This window comes from Ochotona curzoniae, unplaced genomic scaffold (assembly GCF_017591425.1).
Source record: "Ochotona curzoniae isolate NIBS_2020 unplaced genomic scaffold, NIBS_Ocur_1.0 scaffold_4683, whole genome shotgun sequence".
NCBI classification, from domain to species: Eukaryota; Metazoa; Chordata; class Mammalia; order Lagomorpha; family Ochotonidae; genus Ochotona; species Ochotona curzoniae.
The window spans coordinates 31,068,278-31,089,204 of record NW_024467121.1 but is presented as its reverse complement, the minus strand read 5'-3'; the positions used below and the strand labels follow the sequence as shown (position 1 = coordinate 31,089,204).

The 20,927-nt window shown below is 47.5% G+C and overlaps 1 protein-coding gene across 1 annotated transcript in view; it reads right to left on the bottom strand.

The window, feature by feature from the left end:
* Nucleotides 1-98: 98 nt before the first annotated feature.
* The window catches only part of PCNX2 (pecanex 2), a 259,238-nt gene continuing 238,409 nt past the window's right edge, over nt 99-20,927 (bottom strand). The window contains exons 29-34 of the mRNA XM_040968059.1: nt 11,952-12,096; nt 10,953-11,183; nt 10,143-10,417; nt 9,308-9,495; nt 2,440-2,888; nt 99-1,071 (exon numbers count right to left, since the gene is read on the bottom strand). Coding sequence (XP_040823993.1) covers nt 898-1,071; nt 2,440-2,888; nt 9,308-9,495; nt 10,143-10,417; nt 10,953-11,183; nt 11,952-12,096 — 1,462 coding nt within the window. The 3' untranslated portion in view covers nt 99-897. The remainder of the gene's footprint in view (nt 1,072-2,439; nt 2,889-9,307; nt 9,496-10,142; nt 10,418-10,952; nt 11,184-11,951; nt 12,097-20,927) is intronic.

The following is a 20,927-nucleotide window of genomic DNA, read 5'->3' as shown; positions in this document are numbered from 1 at the left end:
AAATGCAGTCTTTCGATTTGCTCAAAAGCTCTTCCCATGGGATCTGCTTTTAAAAATGACCAGTTTCAGCAAGATGCAAACACCAGACCCAGCAATAACTGTAAACATTTTAATTCCCAAAACAGAGGTGTGTGCAAGTGTGCTGTGCTACAGGGGGAGGTCACTCAGCTCAGAAGACAAGCAGGCATCCTGGGAAGCTCATGGGACTGTGTGGAGGAGCGCCAGGTAACTCCACGATGGCTTTCCACACGCCGACTGGATTCCATGTCTGCTCACACCCTTGGATATCCTGGCTCTTCACAGACTACCTCAGACAAGACTGCATGCATGACCATGGTTCAGGGAGCGAAGCTGCTTTTATGCTGAACAGCTGCATAAATGCTATAAACAGATGAGGTTTCCTCAACACTCAGATTTCATAACCTTAATTCACCTAACCAGCTGATGGTATCGCAGGTGCTGCTGTTCATTTCTTGCTCATGGTAACAGCAGTGTGTAAGATGCTGAATATTTAACATGCAGGTATCTTGATTTTCAGGAGCGTAGGAGAGGAGTTAGTCATGGGCTCTACTAACTCACATTATTTAAAGATACTCAGTGGCTTTAGTTTGAAATTGCCACTGTCTGCAAAGTCGGTGGGGAGCCTGTTCTGTGCTGCTTGGGGCACTGAGCACTTGGAAGAGGTGTGATGTCTTACTGTCCCTCCCTAATATGAGGTTTTTTTTTTTTAAAGAACCTGAGATAAAAGTTATTCTGCTTTTTAGAGCAGCTCCCTGTCTCCCACAGAAAGGGGCTCCCCATAAGTTTGGGGTAGCTCCTTTTGGCTGGGGAACCCAGGGAAGACCTAGGAAGGTGAGAGCCACTGGGGAGTCTGTGCCTGAGCAGATGCAGGATCTGCTACTGCTCGTCAGAAGCGCTTTGCTGGGAGGCCGTGTCATCCAGGCCCATGTCCTCCTGGCTTGCTCTTCTGCAGGTCATCCCGCGGCTGTCTGCCATTGCCTCAATCAGATGCTGGTCACAAGACTGCTCCTGCTCCATGCTATCAGTGGGTTCACATGGCTCGGAGTAGTGCTGCCAGGGAGAAGAGAGGGACAGTGAACAGCTCTGCCCCAGTTGGCTGCCCAATTCCCCACCCTTGCTATAAGAACCCTCGGGTGCTGTGGCAGCATCCCCAAGGGCAGGTTGCGATGGCAGGTCAAGGACAGAGGCCCACAGGGCTCCAGCACATGCCTCTGACTATGGAAACTATGTCTGGATGACTGGTCACAGTGGGAAGAGATGGCCTCCCTGAGGCCACATGTGGGTCTGCCTTTCCCTTGTCTTGGCCAGCATCACTTCCTTCATACACAGGTTCAGCTGTCATACACGCTGAGTTCCTGCGGGGCTGACCTGGACACATGAAGGCTAGGACTCAGTTATCCTTGCTGGAGAAGCAGAATTGGCTGAACCCCTCCCCGCAGATGGTGACCTCAACACACTGAGGATGGAGCAAGTGATCATTTGTACATTTTTGTTGAGGAAAAGAAAAAGGAAGGAGGATGGGGTGTTTATGTGTTGAATTATCTAAACTTAGGTCCAAGACCTGTAGCAGCTAGCTCCTTGTGTGTAGCGGGCCTGGGGTCTCCAGGAAGCCAACACACTGTGGCCATCTCAGTTGTGGCAGCCTGGGCACTTGAGGCCAGCCCCTCCTACCTGCCTGGACAGCTGCTTCCCAGCTGCTACCCTCTGCTGCTCAGATATGGCCCCATCCCCCACCTCCAGAGACTTGCACACTCAGAAGGAGAGGCCAAGTGTCTGGGATTTCCCTCCTGTAGGAAAATGAATACTAAGGAGGAGCAGAAGTTGCACATCTGGTCCATTTCTTTGCTTTAATGTCATCAACTTTTTCATCCATATCACACTACAGAGGACAGCTGTTGGGTATCTGGTTACTTTCACTGAGGATGCTCACGTGTTCATCTAAAGGAAGCTGGCTGGGAATTCTGGGCAAGTCATGACTTATTTGCATGAAGCCCTTAAAACTCACTTGCTAGCATTTAAATTACCAAATGCAGTAGGCCATCTCAGCAGCTTTAAAATAAGATCTGTTGCATGAGATGCAATGAGGATTTAATGTTAGTGTGGATGTTGCCTTTTTCCGCCCTCACTGTTTGGACAAGCGGGGAACATTCTTGCCAACTGTGTGTTTAGAGTTCATGACAGCAACTGTGCTGAACCTCTGCCCAATGCCAGCCTGGTGTTATTAAGTGCAGAACATGGATGTTCATCTTAGCTGGCTCACCGACAAGCCATTTCACGGTGGACCACTGGCTACTGTCACACTGAAGCTAGAGAGAAGATGATGGGATCTGTGGGCAGAGGGTATGGGAGCCACAGAGCAGTGCGTGGTTAAGCAGCCCAGGCCTGGAACCCCAGCTTCCGCCCTGACCAGTTCCTTACCCGGGTGGTCTGGCTGGCAGCCCTGGCCGAGGGGCCCATCATGATGTTGACACTGCTGGAAGACTGGGTGTCACTAGTGTTGCCGCCTTCAGCAGCAGAGAGTCCAGAGATAACAAGCGCGCTGGAGAAGCTCCTCTTGCCAAAGAGAAAACTGAGGGTGGAACTGGTGGAAGAGCCCAGGCTAGACCTGATGAGTGCCTCAGCCCGCTCGCGGACGCTCAGGTGGCCTGTGGTGGTGACAGGCGGGGGCTGAGAGTGCAGGGATGCAGCCGAGTTGTGCAGCGAGAGCCGGCTGCCTGACAGCCTCTGGGCCAACTCGTGCACCGATGAGGACGCTGGGAGAAAGACCTGGCAGCTCTCCAAGATAGGGCCAGAGGAGCTCAGGGTGGGTGGCCTTTGGCTGAACGCTGAATGCGCCTGGACAGACTGGCTCCTGCCTTTTCTCCTACCTTTAAAAGAGAACAGAACATTTACAGCAGGTGGCTCTATTAGAGCCCAGAGAAGTCTACCACCTGTGAGGCCCAAACAACTGGGTCCCTACCCTCCCAAAGGTTCCAGGTCCTGAGAACCAAAGAACCAACCCCACAAAGCCCTACACCCCAAGGTCACTGTGGGCTGAATTGCTGTGGTGGTGTGTGGGAGGGAGTGTTGACCAGCCTGCCTCATTTGCCTGAAACTTGCCTGGTTTCAACACAGAAAAATCCTGCAATTCTGGAAGAGCCTCGGTCCAGGCAAACCAAGCCACCGTGTAACTAAAGCACACTTGAACAAATTTGTTCTTGGTTCAAGACCTTGGTTTTTATGCTTCTCTAAAAAGTAGTGATAAGAAAACCTAGTGCCAGGAAAGGGAAATCAAGGGGTGGATGCTTTGAAACTACATGCTGAGGTCTCTGTTTCCTGAACTCACCGTTTTGCACATCAAACCCTGAAAGGTGGCCCTGACCAGCTGCATGCCTCAGATCTATGGTCTTCTCCTCTGGTGTGGCCCTGCCCTATTCCCTTTGCCCGGCCTTTTTTCATGGACCCGTCTGGCCCCAGCTCTCACTGAGACCAGGCTTACCAAGGCCATTTTTGAGAACAAGGATTGGACTGCCCCCAAAAATATTTGGCCCTGTCCAAGCCTCTGCAAGAAGCAAACCTTGAAATAGGGTTTGTGTACACCGAATCCCTGTGCAGCATCTGCAGACCAGCTTTAGCAGCTCAGGCGTCAGAAGGCAAGCAGCTGCTTGCCAGGACACAGGGCTGCTTCACTTAACATCAGTGGTCACTGGAGTCTAATGTTAAGAAAATACTCGGAAGAGAACAGCTAGGTATGTCAAAGCTGTTAGTATTTGGTGGATGGGTTGCCTGACATTCTACTCCCAGGGAATAAATATGAAAACAGAGGGACTGAAAAGTGGGCTTTTCATTGTCTCAACTTCTACCTCACCCCAAAGGCCCAAGATGCCCCCTGTGCATCTGGTGATTCCAGGACATTTGCATATACCCTGGCAGGGTGAAGGGGAAAGATGTTGGAGCCCTAGGTCCCATTAAGGCCGGTGAAATAACTTGGTCTGGTCAAGCCAATGCAACCACATGTACAGCTTGAAATTCAATAAATCTATACCAGGTTAATTCTAAGTTGATAACTTTGTATAGCTTGCAAATGATGTTCTAAATATCCAAATGGCTCTGCAAGAGAACCAAGAAGGGACACACCATTTGAAAGCCAACTCCTTAAGGAACAAAACCTACAATAGAAGTTCCAATGTTCCTCTCCAGCCCCCTCCTCTCCGGAGTGGCTTATAGAATGAAAGGTTCTTTGTCTATAGTCTGGGCACAGCAGGGTAGAATGCCTGTCTCACCAAGTGCCTGGGTACTCCTACCTCACTGAGTCCTGTCCAGAGGTTGAGAAAGTGGAGTGCTATTTACATCAGGGTGCTATTCCTGATCCTCTGGTTCAAGACCAGTGTGCCCATGTCCACCACCTGCTTCCACTGCAGGAATAGGCCCTAGCCTGCCTAGAGGGTCTGCACTATGGAGATGAATGTGTTGCTCTTGCAGAAAAAATGAAACCTGACAAATCAGAATTAACAGCAGGGAAGCTGACTGATGGTTTAATCAGACTGCGGAGTGGCCTAGCATCTGTTTGTGATTTTTTTCCCCATAAAGCTGATCACCGTCCAAAACTACACCACCGTTGTCCGTAGTCAGTGACTCTGATGCCCCCGAGAGGACCACCCTGGTGTGGTGGGGCTCTTAGGGGATTCCAGGGAAGCAGGACAGATTGCAACCCCTTCCCCCCATGTGGCAAACGGCAGTGATCTGAAATCTGGTCAGAACTAACATCCTTACCACCACCCCAAAGTTCATTGCTTCAGATTTTTCTCTCTTTTGTGGCTGTTGCTACCATTGAACTATTCAGTTTTCATATTGACTTTGCAAACAGAACAGCACACTAAATAAGCAAATCATTCTACATCCGTTTGTGTAACTTGTGATTTTACAATTTAACTCATTTCACCAATTACTGCACTATCAAATTAGGAGTCTTTCCTGGGCAATCTTCCTTGGGACCTGAATAAGAATACCATACAACTGACCTGTCTTGGTTCATTATCACACCATTTATTCCTTGGTCTTTCATGGTTATCCATTAGGGGTGGAATGAATCTTCACCCATGTAAGAGCCTAGCCCTCTTCTCCAACTTGGAATCCAAAGTAGCGAGGATTTCCTCCCCCTCTAGCAGTAAGTAGGTCACCAACCTCTTCCTGGGCTGGACCAAGTCCCTCCCCAGGGATTGTGGACACTTTTTGCCCCAGCATGTGCCATGGGGGTGGACTGGTCCTGGTTGACCTTGGCAAAGCAGCACCTGCCAGCTGGCCATGCAGGCAGAACAGATGCCATGCGTGGCTGGCCTGGGTACGGAGTCCCACTTTAGGGTCTTAGGCAGGACTCCTGTGAGTGCCTAGTACACTAAGGAAGGAGCCAAGGAAAGGAAGGGACAGTTAGGTCACCAGTTACAGGAGTTCAACGTGAGTCACTGAGAGTGCAATAAGCCCCTTGTTCACATTTGGCTCAAATACAAATATAATATTGTGTCTTCCCACTGTTTCTCTGGAAGGCTCCATGGCTACCTCTTGAACAGCATTTAGCACCCTGTATCACAGCTGTTTGACACATTTAGCTGGCCGCCATTCACCTTGACTTTCTGAAGCAAAAAACCATGGCACCGTTTCTATAAGCTCAGAACTCAGTATACTGACCTGCAAATAAGGAACACGAGAAGCAAACTGCAGAACTAACCTAGATAGGGACTCAGTAAGCCCACAGAGAGTTTAAGGGGTAGGCAGGCCTTCTCAACCTTGGCCATTAGGGTCACTTGGAAAGAAGCAAAAACTTTCATACCTAGAGGCAAGGCACAGGAAGGCACCTGCAGACAGGACTAAGGAGGCGATGAGAAGGACAGGAAGTCTGTTGTATGTTGGGAAGTGAAGAAGGTGATTGTTACGGGTCAACTACGAAGATCGGGATGAGAAATGTTCTCCGCATAACTGGAAAATGTCCCCATAACATCCCTGTATGGGAGTCTGCTGTCCCTGGGATTCTAGGGCCATCGGTGAAGTGTGTCAAGCTGAATGAAAATGCGTTACCTGCTTCCTCTCATCAGGGCTCCAGTCATCTCTACAGCTTAGACTCAGCGCCAATGGAGGAGGTTAGTCAAGGGGGCTCCTGGGAAGACATGGTATCTGTCTTCTGGCTGCCCCTCAGGGACCATGGGGATGTCAGGTGGCATTTGCCATTTGTCAGGAGAAGGTTAAGTCTTAGGGTTTCTGCAGAACATTCTGAGTAAGGAGGTCAGGCCCTGGCAGATTCTGGCAGGGGAAAGGCCTGCAAGGTGAGGAAAGTGCTTGCGGTTTTCTCACAGTACTGATGTGATCTTATTTGGAGATAGGGCCATGGCTGATGCAGTGATGAAATGCACCATCATAAACTGGGGAAGGGTGGGGCACTTGTCCCAAGGACCAGTGTGAAGGGGGAATTTAGACATGGTACACACGCACAGGGAGAACCTCATGTGAAGGTAAAGGTGGACGTCAGGGTGAGGCTTTTGCAAGCCATGGCAAGATGGCCAGCACCCACCAGGACCAAGGCCATGGCATGGAGTAGAACTCCCTGCAACTATTCCAGGGGGTCTAACCCTCCCGTCACCCTGAGATTGGCCTTCCAGCTGCCCAACTGGGAGATGATGTGTTTCTCCTGCTCAAGTGGCCTCACTGGTGGCACCTACCAGTGCAGATCCTGGCTAACCAGGCTCATTCTGAGCCTGAACCATTGTTCCACGGAAGAGTGGCATGGATTCTGCGATTGCTCAGGCTGCCATGTGGGCAGATTCATGATGTCATGTGAGCTGTCTGAGCTTCTGGAAAAGCCAGAGAGAAAAAGGGCAAGACAGAGGCTTCTCCCTCCTCTGACATGCAGGATAGACAAGTCTGCTGCTCCTCCTCTTACCCCATCTAACTCTGATCCTCTGCTGGATGCACAAGCTTCAGGATAGCTCCCCCTGGGCAATGGTGCCTTTCCCCAAGCATGTGGCTTGTTGAACCATGGAGGGACCTGTGGCAGTCCCTGCACAGGGTGGCTGCTGCAGGAAGAACCTGGAGTTGGATTTGCCTGCTCCTGCCTGGGGCCAGAAGGGAGATCACCTGTAAGTGGAGCCCTTGCCAGCTTGGGGACAGGACAAAGTCACTGCAGGCAGGGATGCTGCCAGTAGCACAGATGGAATGCTGGGAGCAAACACAGAGTGCTAGGTGTTCAATCAGGCAATCCTGGCTGCTCTTGCTTCACTCCCAGGGCTGGTGGGGGTGGCAAGAGTTGTTGCCAGAGAAGGCAGCACCCAGGGTTAGGACCATGGGAGGAGCAGGTGGGTAGGATCCTGGGTTTTGTTGGGCAGCATGCTTGGCTTTGAATCCCAGACTGGCCGTTCAGGTGTTGAATACCTCCAGCAGTGCCTACCTTTTCTATGCCCAGTCTCTTAGGCAGCAGGCTGAGGATGGCAGAAGTGGATCTACAGAAAGCAGCACTCTGGAAGTTCCTACAGAACCGCCCTGGACACCTATCAGAGCTATCAAATCCTAACCAGCCTTGCAGCATGGAGCACAGAGGAGGATGGCAGCAAAGCAAAGTGGGTTTACTCAAAGAGCTGCTTAGAGTTGGCCAGAAGTTTGGAAAGTCTCCAGAGACACCAGCAGGTGATGAAGCTTGGGGCAGCACACTAACGCTGGGCGAGGAGCTTGTGATCAGGGGGACTGGTAGCCCTGGCTCGAAGGTGTTTTTCCAGGCCTGCTTTCTTAACTTGTAAAATATAACGGTCTTAAGAAGCAGTAATGAAAATTAACAGCTGGTTTGGGTTGCTGGAGGATCTTGCTCCAACATCTGCCACACAAGCATGTGATTTCATAGATGGTTTCCAGCTGCAGGCCTGTGATGGGGTAGAGCTCACTCCCTAAGGTGAGTGGGTTAGGAGGAGGGAACCTCAGCCTTCCCAGACCAAAGACAGCTGCAGGTGCTATTCAGTTTATGGAACAAGCAAAAGGGCATTTTATGAGGTCTGTGGCTTATGGAGCTCTGGCCCGCCACGGATAGTACAGACAAGTCACTTGGACACACAGCCCCTGCAGAATGCCGACTCACTGATTTTATTGCTAGGACCCAGCTTTGGATTTTTTTTTCCAATCTGGAAAATAGCTTAGGTGATGTTGAACCCTGTCTTTCATGTGGTAACCAGGTAGCCACAGCACTGGAGGACTGGGACAGATGTTCTGTTGGAGCCCAGGACAGGTGGTATCCAGCTACCCAGAGGGGGTTCTCTTTACTGCTCCCTGGAAATGCACAGCAATTACTCTGTCCATTTACCAACCTACCTACCTATGTTCATTTTCATCTCCTACTCATGTTCTGCTCATCATGTATCTGTTCTCCCTCCTGCCTCTGCCCACTTTATTCATCTGTCTAATATTGCCAGTGTTTACAAAAATCTCATTATTTCAGTTCAATCCTCTGCCTTGCTCTGGGCGCCCCCATGAGGCAGGGACTAGTCTTCCAGCCGAGGATTTGTGCACAGTGGTGCTTATTAAATGCTTCTGCATGGTGAGGTAGAACAGACGCCAAGGGTGGACCCATGGACAGACTTTCGTGGACTATGCCAGGGACCAGCAGGAAGTGGGCAGAGCATCTGCATCTCCTGTAGGTCTCCAGTAGCCCCAGGCCTCTCATCAGTGTGAGCCACAGCCGAGCTGCCCCTCCTCCCAGCGCAGTGCCACCAGCAGACTCCCAGAACTCCACCCATCTGTTCCAGCCTAACAACCTGGGCATTAGTTTAAAGAATGATCTTAAATTTTACACTCAGCTGAACTTGGCCCCAGGCAGTCTTCCTCCCTTCTTTTCTTACCTTCTGGGATTTGAGGAAGAAGAGAGCAAAGGGGAAGTCTGAGAGGGAGGACAGGCTCTGTGGGTGGCCATTGTGGGTGCCTCAGGAAGAGGAGGACAAGGTGGGCAGCCAGAGCTCCCCCCAACTCACACAGTCAGACCCAGAGTTCACATAATCCAATGGTCACCAGGTCAGAGAGAGGCTGGAATACAGTGGCCACTAGACAGGCAGAGAGACGGACAGATGACCAAGGGAATAAAGGGACAGACCAACATGATGCAAGCTGATCACAAACAGAGCTTTTTTTTCTAAGCAGAGCCAACCAAAATCAGTAAATTTCAGCATCTGTTGGCCCAATGTTGATTTTTTTTTCAACCTCTCAGGAACTTGAATGACAATATAATCTAGGGGGTTAATTGCTGGGACCACATGGACCTTTCTGGATGACCTGTACCTACCTGTCCTCCGGGTCCCTTCCCGGGGTGAGGCCCAGTGCTGGGAGCCACGTTTCCTGGGTTGCTCTGCACTGCTGGCCTGGCTGTCGGCGCTCATGGCCATGCTGCCGCCTACAGATGGAGCCCCTCCTCCATCCACGTCCTCAATATTGGCACGATTGTGCTGGCCAGTGTTGCAGTCCTTCCGCACCCTGAAAGAGGGAGAAATGCTTCAAGGGCCTCAGTAGTACATTTCCACTGCCCCTTCATGGCCCATTAGCTCCAGGGCTACATCGGGATTGCAGACACTGCACGCTTCTGATCCAGAGAGGCTCTAGTCTCTCCAAGCACAGTAAATAAGGAGACTGTGCTGGTATGAATAAGCTTCCCTCTCAACCTCCCACAAGAAACCTTGGCTCTGAGGCTTGCTAAGGAACTCAGCTACTTTCAGACAAAATGTGTTCAAATTTGTCCCAAGCAGATTGAGACAGGACTACTGCCAGTTAATGGGTCAAAGCTGTGTGCTGGCTGACTTTAGGTCTGGTTCTTCCCAGCAGGTGGGGATCTGCTCTTCTCTAAAGACCCCCAGCCTTGCAGCACCACCAACATTGAAGCAGGCTCAGTGTAGGCAGGAACCAGGAGGAAGAGATTCTCATCCACGAGAGATTTCCCACTGACTCCAGCTCCAAGGCTGCTGAGACAAAGGATCTGTCAGCTAGATGTCTCGGGTCCAGTGGCTAGCATCCTCAGAGACCATGGTGACTGGCAGTGAAACCAGCCTGATGAATGAGGATGCGTCAGAACCCCACACCCTCCACAGCACCTAGGCAAGAAAGGCCTCAGTGTGGCCCAAACCTACCGCAACCACTTGGTTCGAAACCATGTCCTGATCCTGTCCAGGGTGATGGGTCCTCCCCAGACGTCCTTCAGCTGCCTGTGAGTCCCTAGATACGATGTGGTCAGCGGGGAGACGTACATGGGGTAGCCCAGGGGCTGGTCGCAGGAGGAATTGATGAGGTTTCGGAGCACCTGCTTATTGTTCTGGATGCTGCCACGCTCCGGGTTGCGGTTGCGCAAGAAGATGAGCTCCTGTTGCTGCCCAGCCCACAGTCCCCGCACGCACTCCTTGTTGACCTGCAGGACATGGAGGAGACAGGGGACAGAAGCAGAGGGGCCATATGTTTTTTGGGTTGATTCCAGCGTGCAAGCAGAGATCTGGGGCTGCCTCTCTGTGATGTCACCAGCACGCTGGCCTAAGGATCTTTAGATGGTAAAGTCACATGGCAGTTCTCTGAGACTGGATGCCGTTTACTTGGGGAAAACTGAGAGGAAAGATAAGACAGCAAGTTCCTGTTATAGTCCAGCAATTTGAAACTCCAGGAAAAGAAGTCATGGGGAATAAGGCTCTCAGATGCAGGAATTGGGCCATTAGAGAAAGTTCTGGGACATCAGAGACCTTAATTGCCATCCTCCGGTTAGCATCCTTGGCTAAAGTGAGAAACAGTCCTGCTAGCAGATATGGCACCCAGCCTGAGCAACACTCCTCCCAAACTGTGTCTCTGAATAGAGGGTGCTGGCTCATGCCAACTATTACTCTCATTCTCAGGCTTACTCCAAATAACAGACTTGTGCCCACAGCAGGCCTGGGAGGTGTGGCTACCCAGCTTACCTTGATCACCTTGAAGCTCAAGAAGCTTCTGTGCAGCATGATGACCTTGTACTCATCAGAGCCCTCATCCACCACATGCCGCAGGGTGAGCAGCTCTTCCTGGTTGGACAGCACCGCGCCCCTCCAGGCTGGATCGCCCTCATGGCAGATCACCACTTTCTTCTCGAAAGACTGGATGGCCTCGTAGAGGACCACTGAGTCTTCATATTCATCAGGGCAAGTAAATTGATCCTGGGGGCAGGAAGGGGAAGAATCCAAGCATGGGATCTGGGAGGTCCAGGGGAGTGGTTCCCATGGTCAGCATGGAAAAGGTGACCTGCAGGGAACTGCAAAGCCAAGTCCTCTCCTCCTCCTACTCTCTCTCTCTCACACATTCTTTTTGTGAATTTTGAGCTGGTCTTCACCTCATTGGCCAGCTAATGGAACAGAGAAAAAGCTTCGTGACTTATATTCATAATTTTAAACGCAGTAGGACACTTCTGGTATGTCACTGTCTCTGGCCAATATCTCAGCTCCTTCGTGGTAGCGCATACCACCACCACCTGGCAGCTGCTGAGAACAGGCTGCCACTGATGGCCTCAACATTTAGTTACCTAATGAATGATTCTGCTCCTGATGCCATGCAGAGAGGGCCACATTTTTCAAAGGTCATTTTATTCTCCTAAAGCTTCAATCTTACATGCATTCTTAAAAATGGACTTTTTCAGGGACTGGGACACAGTGAGTTAACTCGCAACCTGCATGCTGGCAACCCATGCTGGAGGGCCAAGTCTGGCAGTTCTGCTTTACTAATGCACCTGGGAAATCAGAGGAAGATGGCCCAAGTATTTGGGCCACTGCTGCCCACATGGGAGACCCAGGTGGAGCTCTGTGTTCTGGTTTTGGTCTGGGCCAGCCTCAGCCCTTGGAGCCAGCACATGGAAAATCCACCAGCCCCCTTAGCCACAATTCTCTTCAAATAAATCAAAAATCTTAAAACACAACAAACTGGTCTTTTACCTGGTGAAGTTTCAGAGACATCCTGATGGCTGGAGCAACAACTTTGTGCAACAGGTCCATGTCAGCAAACACCCACTCATCTCGTGCTGTTATTCTAAAGTCCCCTTTGAAGAGGGCATGGAGACCATACAGGAAAGAATCCAGGCTGTGAAACAGGGTTCCAACATTCAGAATTCAGGCATTTTCAAACAAGGTTTGCATTCCCATTCATCCACCTCTAAAATTGTTTGATTGTTTTTAGGCAGCCTAGCAAAGGAAAGAAAGATGACTTTGCACTCACCACATACACCAATTACCTGACCCTACTCCTCAGGCTCAGACTCACAATGCAAGTGATAGGGCTAAGGTGTGGGACTCACCTTCAGTCATTTTAGGAGCCAGCTGAGGACTTCATCTCTGATAAACTCAAAGCCCAGGTCAGGTTGCCCCAATACATGTGCATACAAGACCACATATCCATCCCCCCAGATCCATGTTGACTGTGGCATAAGAATCAGGCTCCCTTTTATTTTATTTTTCTCTCTTCACATTTTGGGTATCATTTTTGGACTATGTTACTCATAATGAAAATTAAGACCTGCCTCAATACAGAGAGAGAGAGAGAGGAAATAAAACCAATTACAGTGGCACATTGGCTACATAAGTTCTCAAACCCCATTGCTCCCTTTTTAATGATTAGAAGAGACTAGGGATTAGAAATGAATGGAAGATATAGTACAGATGGTTAAACTGCTGCTTGAGATAAATACACCCTATATCAGAGAGCTTGGTTTCAGTCCTGTCTGCTCTGTGCTTCAAATGCAGTTTTCTATTAACCCACTTGGGAAAGCAGTAGAAGCTGGCTCAAGTACTTAGGTCCCTGTCACTGTCATGGGAAACCCAGATGGAATTTCTGGCTCCTTACTTCAACCTGGCCCAGTCCTGGCTGCTGTGGCCATTTGGGGAGTAAACCAGTAGATGACAGAATTGGTTGGTTTCTTTCTCTCTATGTACCTTGCAAATAACCAAAGATATGTAACAAAGATATGAAAAAGAAAGACTACAGATGCTTCCAAACTTGGTCTAGCTTTTCTGTTCCTAGTTTTGCTGCTTTGCTGCATCACCGACACCTCATTGTGTGCCATCTGAATGGAGCACAAGAGTGTCTCCCAAGGGAAACCTCTCAGGGCCTGGGGCCTCTGAATTGTGGATGAACATGGGAGCAAGCTTCAGAAAGTGACTCATCTTGACTTTTATCTCCTGCATTACCATCTTCCATGGCAGCTGCTTCTAGTAACCCTGGCCTCCGATGTTTCTGATAGGTGGTTAGAAGGCAAGCACAAGACACAGTATCCCTGATGGGGCTGACCTGGGAGAGGATAAGCAGGACGATATGTGAGAAAGAGGCTCCTAAGCATTTAATGAGCTGGCTTACTAAGTCTGACTTGTAATTCCGCATGGTGCATTAGACCTGCACATCAAACAAACAGCCTGATAGCTTTGTCAGCACTTCATCATGAAATGTACCATGATCACCACATGCCTTTAAGGACTCCCATGAGAAGGATGTTGAGGCTCCTTGTTAATGCTAAAGTGTCTCACAGGAAACAAGGAATACCCAGGGGCTGGTCCCAGTGAGGTTCAGGGTGCTGTTCCGTGGAGGACCACTGAACCTTCCAGAAAGAGAGCCAGGAGACAGTCTTCCTGGAAATGCCCTCTCCTTACAGATCAACAGTTTCCTGAAGCTTTCAGGCTGTGAGCTTTTGCAGCTGCCTGGGACACACGGAGACAGGAGATAGGAGACAGCAGAGCTGGGCTGCAAGAAGGCCAAAGGCAAGAACATGAATAATGACTGATTATCTGACTGCAGCTGAAAACATCTGAAAATGCTCCTGTCATCATGTAGGAGCTCAGTATTAATATGTGAAGAACTTCCTCCAACTGTAGGGATAGCAACAGAGGCAAAGGAAGAGTGAGGGACTTGCCCAGATACCCAGGGCAACAATGACTGTGATAGGAGGGAGGAACTGCAGACATAAGCCTATTGTTAGCTCAGCTGTGTTGCAGGGCAGCCATTGTCTGCTTACTCATTAGTAGAGGAAACTCTGCTTCCATGGGAGCCTCACTGAGATACATGAGGACCATCTGAGGCCCCCAGCCATATGTGTTTTACCTGACATTTCTATTTTCAGGGAAAATGACTCAATGTGGTTACGTTGTTCTGTTGAAATGAGTCTCAATATAGGAAACAAAGTCTGAGTAAGGATTGCACTCAATGGAAAGCATCCCTAGCACCTTAAAGATCAAAGTTTCCTACCACTAAGGTGTTTCATTACTTGCTTTTCCCCCATGAGAGAATAAAGAGGAAGAAGGCAGCCAGCAATCTGCAATCTGCAGGGGACAGGTAGGAGGCAGAGAGAGTAGCAGAGAGAGTAGCAGTTTCCAGATACTTGCAGCCCATATCAGATCTGGGACTTTCCAGGGCTCTGTCCACAGAGAAATGACAGCTCCTACCTCCAGATAGAGCTAGGATTTTGTTCCTGGGAATTGGCATTGCATCTGAGTCCATAAAGAGTGGTCTTTAAGGAGACCAAGACAGCCTCACTTGCATTCCACTTAAAAAGATAAGTGGGGCAGGACATCCCATTACCCAGCTCAGCAGTAGAGTGGTGATGAACTCAGTGGTCTCCTTGTGTGGCATTTACAATGGGGGAAGACAGGACAGGCAGGCCCCAGAGAAACTGGGCACATATGTAATCATGAGTGAGGGAAGCAAGTCCGTATGTAGGAGATGAAAAATTGTAGCATGGAGGTAAACATGGAGCTACACAGGATCATGTATGTGCTGAGTATCACAATAAATAACAGTTCTTGAAAAAAGGTTGAATAGCTGATACTGAGTGCATTTTGTATTGACTGGAACACTGGTAAGCGTGGCTTTTGCTTTAACACTGCAGTAGTTCACTCAGAATAAATCCACTCCTGGTTGTCTTTTGGGTTTCTATTCCAGCTTCCCAAAGGAGTGATATGGATGGAAGGCCAGGGAAGTCAGTGGAAAACACACGTTTTTAGGCACTTGTCCCTTTGCTTTCTTTATCCACTGAGGAGCTTCATAGCTCTGCTCTAGCCAGAGGTTCCTTTTGTCCTCTGAGCTCTGATATTATTCGTCATCAATCAGCCCACCCCAGATACACCTTGCACCCTTTCTCAAAGTGGTAAGGAAGACCTGGCAATGTCTGGCATCATTTTTGCTATCACAACTGATAAGGGCGTGGGGAACTACTGTCATCCAGTGGGTAGAAGCTAGGGGAGCTGCAACAACACACAAGGCAGTTCCTAAGGAGCTGCATGATGCTCATTATGCTGTTGCTGAGCAAACCTGCTATTTCAGAAACAAATTCTCAGCACTTGAGGGAAAAGCATTTTAAGTTAAGGGTTCGTGCATCTCAGGATCCAACTCATCAGGTCATCCCCAGCACAATGACTGACCTGGTCACTTGAGTGAATTCCCAGATGGGCTGGCATACTCTGAGTTTTCAGGTGCATAAGTGACGAAGCTTTTGCAGCAGAGTACTGCCATCAAGGGCACCTTATAGAACATTCAAACCATTAAGTGTGATGTGCAGGCTTGATTGTATCGTAATTGACTAAGTCCCTACCCTGCACTCAGAGAGCACCACAAAGGGACTACAGCAAGCTCTTTCCATGTGTGCTATGCTCTCAAAAGCATGCATGCAACCATGCAAACAATGCACTGGTTTCATGGTCATTTCTAGGACTCCTGTAACAGTTCCCCAAACAAGAACCATAGCCCAGGTGACTAACACTATCTCTATGCAATCAAAAAATAAGGCAAGGTCAGCGTTTGCTGCAGCTGTTAGGATACACTTAGAATGACTACATTCCACATCCACAGTGCCTGGGGTTGAGTCCTGGCTCTAGTTCCTACTTCCAACCCCTTGCCAATGCAGACTCTGCAAGGCAGTGGTTGATGGCTCAAGCAGCCAAGTCCCTGCCACCCACACAGGAGATGTAGATTGAATTCCCAGAGTCAGCCTGACCCACGCTTGACTTTTAAGGTGATAGAGAAGCAATGAATCAAGGCTCTCTCTTTCAAACAAGTAAAATGAAAATCGAAAACAAAATGTAAAGCAGAAGAATGGAAGATACTTCCCATTTTCTGATGATTTGAGGATGACTAAGTGCTTTCCATTTCATAAACTCTCATTCTCACAGGTCCCTGTTCAATGTATATCATAATCCTTTTAATTGATAGGAAAAAGGACAGAAAAGGTTGAGAAATTAGACAAAAGAGATGGTAACAAATGCTCAGGCCTTTGTGTCACTCTGCAGCAGCCTAGAAGCAAAGCCATGGCTACTTCCAGGCCTCTAGGAAACAGAGCAGATTCAAAGACATGTGGCTGGAGTTACCGTCAGGAAGATCAACTCAGAAGCTGTTAGTATGACCTAATCACTATTTTTAGGACCTGTTTATTTTTATTGGAAAGGCAGATATACAGAGAGTAAGAAAGACTGAGAGGAAGATCTTCCATCCAATGATTCACTACCCAAGCAATTGCAACGCCTGGAGCTGAGCCAACCTGAAGCCAGGAGCTTCTTGTCTCCCATGCAGGTGCAGGGTCCCAAAGCTTTGGGCCATCCTTGACTGCTTTCTCAGGTCACAGGCAGGGAGCTGGATGAGAAGTGGGGGCTGGTGGGGTCAGAATTGGCACAAATACGGGATCTTGGCATGTTTAAGGTGAGGACTATAGCCTTTAAGTTACGCTATTATACTGGGCCCAACCTAATCACTTTAAATGATTTGATGCAGCCTCAAAAGCAAAAACACTAAAGGAGCATTATTCCTGAATTCGCCCAAGGCTCACCATCCCAAGGTCAGTCACCAGTCATTTTATTACATTTAAATCAGTGCAGATGTTCTATACACATCTGGAACTAATAGTGTATTGATATGGTTCTGAAACACTCCTCATCCAGGAAGTTACTCCATTGGCTCTAAAATCAAAACTATTTCTGACTGGTATCCCAGTTCTTTCCTACCTGCTAAAGAACACTCAGAACAAAGCCATGGTGTTCCTCAAGGACCTCCAAGCTATTCCAGTTCCTTTAGAGTTCAAGGCTATCACAGGAATACAGCACATGGTGCAGCACAGCCAGTGAGGTGTATGCCAAAAGTGCTTAGGTAAAGCTTGAATCTTGGCTCTAGTAAAGCCAGTATTTGCTTGTTGTCCTCATCATATTCTATTTATTTCTTTGCTCTTTTTTCTTAATGACACCTTTTGTTCGGATTTATTTTATTGAAAAGCAAAGTGACAGAGAAAGAGAGAGATGAAGAAAAAGAGAGAAAGAGAAAGGAGGAGACAGAAAGAGAGAGCTTCACTGGTTCGCTCAGCAGATGGCTGCAATGACCAGTGTTGGGCCAGAATGAAGCCACAAACCTGGAAGCCTATCTGAATCTCCCATGTGGGTGGCATAGGCCCAAGTACTTGGGCCATCCTCCTCCATTGCTCTCCCAGGTAAATCAACAGGGAGCTGGAATGGGAACACAAAATCTGAGACTTAAACTAGCACTCAAATATGAGATGCTGGTGTTGAAGACAGTGGATTAACCCACAGTGCCTTCACAATGTCAGGCCCTTCTTTGTTCATTTTGTAATATCAAATACTTACAGGGGTATTTGGGAGCTAGTGAAGAATCTCTTAACTTGTAAGTAGTGCAAGCATGGCTGGAGGAAAAAGGCGAGTGTTGGCGAGAGGATGGGGTCAATTCTGAATACATGCTAATGACCCTCGCTCATCTTATGTGACCCATGCTTGCATCTTGCAAGTCACAGCAGACATGTCTATGCAAGTTGGGCACTGTGTATGAGAGCGGTAGCAACTACTATCAGAATGGCACTGCGCCAACAGGAAAAGGCAAGGTGCCACCTTGCAGGGTGAAACAGCTCTGAACCCAGGGTCACATTAAACATCAGACCCATAGTGCAAGTGGTAGGCACCCCCAGTCGTTCTTGGCAACACAACACAGCACAGGACACTTCAACAAGGAAGTGTAAGAAATCAAAGAGGAGATGCCCCAGAGATGTCCATGAAGAGCTGGCAATGTCTAAGGGGTTCCTTCCGAGCAGACGTAGGTGAACTGTTGGGAGCTGTGTGTGCAGTGTGATCCAGGCTGGCCACAGTGTGGTGATTCATGTTGGCATCTTACTCTTTTTAAGAGTCAGTCAATTGGGCCCAATGCAATAGCTTAATGGCTTAAGTCCTCGCCATGCACACTCTGGGATCCCATATGGGCATCAGTTCATATCCCAGCTGCTCCACTTCCCATCTAGCTCCCTACTCGTGGCCTGGGAGGGCAGAGGAGAAGGGCCCAAAACCTTGGGACCCTGCGTGGGAGACCTGGAAGAAGCTCCTGGTTCCTGGCTTCGGCTGACTCAGCTCCAGCTATTGTGGCCACTTGGGGAGTGAACCAGCAGAGGGAAGATCTTTCTCTCTGTACCGCCTTCTCTGTGAATCTGCTTTTCCAATAAAATAAATCAAATAAATAAATAAATAATTTTTGAAAACATCAGTCAGTTTTCTCCTGCAAATAAAATGTGTTGCTGCTGTAAAAGTGGCCTTCTTCTCTCTATAAATGGAGCACCAACACAGGCCCACCTCCTTACTTTCCATGTCAGCGAAGACATTGAGTCAGTTATCTCCTAACCGTGGGGGTCAGTGAGACCCTCACTTGTTACTAAAACCTCCTCTATTTACATGGGCTTCTTCAGTGGCAGACATGGTCCTTTGACTAAATTATATCTCAAACCTCAAGTTTCAAAAACTATTGAGTGTTTGTAATATCCGTAATAGCCCATTCCATCTCAGCAACAGATCAATAGTTTTTCCCAAGATGTTTTATGTAACTGTACTCTGAGCTCAACTGTGTCCAGCACATCGTGTAGGATGACTCCCAACTGACTCATTTCCCATGAAAGTCCATCCATCAAAGCTCTGTCGTTTTCATAAACTCAAAACATTTCCCCCAACAAGTCATTCAAGGGAAACAGAGCTTGTGGCTTAGGCAATGCTCCTATGTATCACTTGCATTTGAAATAATCTAGGATTCGTTTGGAAAGGGCTGTACTGACTGCTTCACTGCACTGTGAATATAGTGCAGTTGATGATCAAAACTGGCTCTGTCTTATCGGTCAGTTATACTGTGAAATGAGACACAGAAACCTGTGCTCCTTGCCACTTACAAGTCTGTCCCAAACATCTTTGTTTGGATGAAATAAAATTCTCTAATGAGAGCCATTAGGTTATTTGTAACCGTTTTGCACTAATAAGCTATATACCTCAGTCTGCTTTATCTCTGATGTTTTGATAGTATATTAGGCTGAAAAAAATACCAACTATTTAATCCAATTTACTTCTGAGTTTTTCTCTTTATTACACATAACTTTTGGCATCACTATTTTATGAAGACCTTGGTGTTAAGTGTATGAGAAACCTTTTTATATCTAGAAATTTCTTCTTGGTTTGTTGCTTCAAGATTGTAACTGATGATATTTGGGGTCTCAGTGATTCTACCCTTTTTGAAATCAGATTATTAAATACCATTTGGGGAACTCTGAAAAAAAAAAGAAAGAATCTATTACTATTAAACCATGAATAGGTGAGGATGCTTTGTCGAATCTTATAAAGCACACCTTAGGGAAAACTTCTCACTTTAAATTACAGAAGGATAGACTCTTTGCTGGTGCTTACATACACAGACTTTGGGCCAGTTTTACTTTGAATTCAGATCTAATTATTCTCAATAAAATAGGAGCAAGCTAAATCCATGATAGTACAAAAAGAACAAGGTATCACAACCTAGTAGAGCTTATCTCAGAATTGCAAGGATATTTCATCATGAAGAAATATATTACCATAACCCATTACATGAACAGAGTTAAGGAGAACAATAACAGCATCATAATTCATTCCCCAAGATCAAACAAATTTCAACATACTTTCCTAATAGATACTCAAGCACGTCAGGAAGAGAAAGAAACCCCCTGAGTTGATAAAACGGTCTATTAGAATTTCAAAACAAGCCTCATTTTCAATGCTAAAACATTGGTCTCATTCTCCCATTACATCCAGTGGTAGTAAGAATGCAGACCTCCAAAGACACACATATCCTAAACCCTAGAATCCATAAATAAATTGACACGAAAAAAAGGAGTTTGGTAAATATAATAAAACTAAGGACCTTACACTGGACAAGGAGTTTATCTGGATGTTCTCTTGTAAGTGCAAGGGGCTACAGAAGGAAGCTGTAGGGGTAGTTTGCAGCTCAGAGCTGCTGGCTTGAAGCGGGTGAGAGGACACAAGAATGTAGGCAACACTGGGGCGGGAAGTGGACTCTCCCCTCAGACACTATGGAGAGAGCACAGCTGGGCAGAGGCCATGATCTTAGACTTGTTGAGCCTGTTTGGGCTTCTGACCTCCAAAAAAAGAACACATTTATACAGCTTTAAATCATGACATTTCTGATAATCTTCTACAGCACTAAGAAGCTGATACCAATGCCAACTTGTAACATCATCATACGATGTCTTAGGCAATGTAGTAACAGAAATAATAAATACTGGAAACATTGTCATTATTTTCACATATGTCTTTCAATCAGAAATATACAAAAGAACTTAATTGAAATATTACAATTGTAAATACAGAGCTGAGTAGAAGTGCCTATTAGGAGATCAACATAAAAATATTATATAACTTTCTTGTATACCAGAAATAGCCAATTAAGAAATTTAACATGAAAAATAGTTCTATTCACATTCACAATAGACCTCTACAATACTCAGAAATAAACTCACTGGAAAATTATCAATCTCCAAAAGGAAAAAAAAAAAAGAGAAAGACAAAATTTTACTGAAGGATATTAAAAAAAAATGAATGATCAGGAAAATGCATCACATTATTAAGTGGGACTAATTT